Source organism: Capsaspora owczarzaki (assembly GCF_000151315.2).
Source record: "Capsaspora owczarzaki ATCC 30864 unplaced genomic scaffold supercont2.5, whole genome shotgun sequence".
NCBI lineage: Eukaryota > Filasterea > Ministeriida > Capsasporidae > Capsaspora > Capsaspora owczarzaki.
Window position 1 is genome coordinate 526,025 of NW_011887296.1, and position 2,970 is coordinate 528,994.

Genomic DNA, 2,970 nt, shown 5'->3' on the forward strand with positions numbered 1-2,970 from the left:
GACAAGCCGAACTCGAGCTCGCCACGGGGATTTATGGCACTGGGCAACTGGAGCATCCCGCTGCTGTCCTCTGGCACCGATGCGTTCGGGAAGGGCCGCAAGGGGACGTTCTCAGTGCGCGACTGCAGAATGCGCGAGCTGTCGGCGGTGATGGCCGATGACGAGCCAGCCACGACCGCTACCCAAGCCACTGCAACGGCTGCAAGTGCATCATCCAAGCCCACTGAGAAGAGTCATGGCAAGTCCGGCGCAAACACACCCGCGGATGTCCTGGCACAGGTCGGGGCTGGGTTTGGCTTTGAGCTCGCGCTGGCAGACGCGTCGCACTACTACCTCGTCGCTCCCGACTTTTTCCAAGCGCGATCGTGGATGGGTTGCATCATCCGTGCCGGTGGCACGATTGCCGTCGATTCGCTCATCGAACGAGACCTTGCACTCATCGAGAACTGCGTCACAGAGGTCATGTATCAGCGTCAACGGTACGTAAAACGCTTCGCTTTCGTTTCATTGTGTCGGTCGACTCGTGTGACACTGTGACATTGTAGTAGAGACGCAGGGAGGTGTATGGCCATGGAGATTCTGGGTTTGCCGCGGCTTGCTTTGTGACCACAGCTTGACTTGTGCTTGCTGACCGTTTTCCTGCTCTCATCTCGTCTTCAGGCACATCCCAATCGCCGGATTCACGTCCAGCCTGCTGCCCTACGACCCGTACGGATTTAGTCACGATGTGGATGGGCGCGTCGCAATGAATGGCGACGAGGCTGTGCCTTTGGAGAGCGATTGGCGTTGGGTAGGGTGCTGGCAGGTGGCGCCTCCAGTGTCGCTGCCGTTTGCCGAGCACGGTAAATTTGAAGCGCAGCTGCGCAAAGAAGTCGAGAACGTCAAACCCTCCCTCATCAGAGGCTTCGCTGCGCCGTGTCTGGTGCCTGCGAGCGACATGTTTGGCTGGGAGTTTGCGACTGGCTTTTGGATTGACTTTGGCTACTCGCCGCAAATGTCGTGGTCGCATCAAGTTCGACGGAGAACTTGGAAGCGGACGCGCGTTATCAACGAGATCCGGGTTGTCGAGGCGCGGTTTGACATCATGGACTTGATGCTTTTGCGCTTGGAGCGAAAGCTCGAGCTCGCCTTGCAGCCCCCAAAGTCAGCAGCGCAAGAGCAGAGAAGCGAGCACTCGTCCAACAAGTCCGGCAAGGCGGCGGGTGACCGTTCCAAGCCGCGTGGCTTTGACATGCGGCATGACTCGCCAATGAGCCTCAATGTGGTCAAGCAGGACGCGCGACGGGTGCACCAGTTCATGGCCAATCTCACGCGCATGTTTGGAGTCTCGTCTGGACTGTTGACCGATGAACAGCACCTTGGCGCCAAGGCGCGACTCCTCGCTATGCAGAAGCGCGCCGCCGCGGCAGAACTGCAGCTCGATGGGTTTATCCAAAAGAAGAACGCGTACACTGCCAACCAACTCAACGCACTCCGCCACAAGCAGCAGCAGGCTCAAGGAGCGTCTAGTAGTAGCACTGTCGTCGCCTCGGCGCAATCGACAGGCGAGCTGGACTTTGACGCAACCACCGAAGACCCGAGCGAAGACGCAGCAGCAGCAGCAGCAGCAGACCCAGGCATTCTGCGCGTCTGGGGTCGTCCGACGCCCATTCGCCCATACACACCCGACATGGAGACCGACGAGACCCGCGAGTTGGATACTCCCGCACTGGTTCAGCTCCAGCGCAAAATCATGACGGAGCAGGACAAGGCGCTTGATGTTCTGCTGGGCACTTTGCAGCGGACTGGCAAGATTGCCACCGCCATCGGCAGCGAGCTTGACCGTCAGAATGTCATGCTTGCTGACTTGTCCAACGCCATGGACCGTACAGGTCTGAGTTTGGACGATGTGATTGAGCGAGGCAAAATTATTGAGCGCAATGCTTGAACGCGTTGATTTTTTTTTTTTTTTTTGTTTTGGCTTCCTTGTAGTTTCAGTTTGTTTGCTTGTTGTTTCGGTTTTATTTGAATTTCAATGATGCCTTTTGTACAATAGACATGTAGTCGCATCCGGCTTTCGAGCCAAAGGTATCCAATAAATAAAATTGAGATGTCAGTCTTCTTAGCTTTTGGCTTTGTGTTTTTGTTCTTGGTTTGGTTTTCGATTGACGAAAGCAGTAATAATGCTGTTGGACGAGAGTATGACTGAGAGACAGCGCGAGTTGTATGACAAAGTCAAGAATGCGAGTGACTCGCTCAGGCAAGAAAGACAGTCGAATCTATTGGGGGAAAGCGGTGCATTCAGCTCCCCTATGTCGAACACGACGCTGACTAGGCTCGTGTCGGCATCTGACGCTCGTGCATGCGGGTGGATGATGACTCACTGATGGATGGCGACCGGCAGTCTGGAGAACATGCTTGCGGGCGATGCAGGAGCAACGGCGATTGCTGAGGCGCTCAAAGTGAACAAAAGTCTGAGAAAACTCTGGTAAGGCATCTCAATTTGACTGATCCATGTGAGTGGGAAAATGCCAACAGAAGGCTTTTTGAGTGCTCACTGATAGCGGGGGACGGACAGTCTGACGCTGAATCAGATTGGTGATGCCGGTGCGCAGGCGATCGCCAAGGCACTCCAAGTGAACACGACGCTGACAAATCTCCTGTAAGTTGTCTCGCTGCGACCGATGCATGTGTGTGGATAATCCAGCTGAGGGCATTCCGAAGTGCTCATGGATGAAGCCGGGGGTGGGGGGTGGCGGTGGATGTACAGATTGTGGAGGAATCAAATTGGCGATGCTGGAGCGCAGGCGATTGCTGAGGCGCTCAAAGTGAACACGACGCTGAAGGAGCTCCAGTAAGGCACATCTACTTACGTGATGCACATGGGTGGTGCAGTAGAGAACATTCAGAGTGCTCACCGACGGATGGGGACGGACAGTCTGGACTACAACCAGATTGGCGATGCGGGTGCGCAGGCGATCGCAGAAGCAT

At 55.7% G+C, this 2,970-nt stretch overlaps 1 protein-coding gene across 1 annotated transcript; it reads left to right on the forward strand.

Moving 5' to 3' along the window:
* CAOG_03600 (hypothetical protein) lies at nucleotides 1–2,053 on the forward strand. The gene is made up of 2 exons (XM_004363271.2): nucleotides 1–479; nucleotides 661–2,053. Exons 1-2 carry the CDS (start codon nucleotides 34–36, stop codon nucleotides 1,925–1,927), a joined length of 1,713 nt encoding a protein of 570 aa, XP_004363328.1. The 5' UTR covers nucleotides 1–33; the 3' UTR covers nucleotides 1,928–2,053.
* The last annotated feature ends 917 nt before the right edge of the window (nucleotides 2,054–2,970 follow it).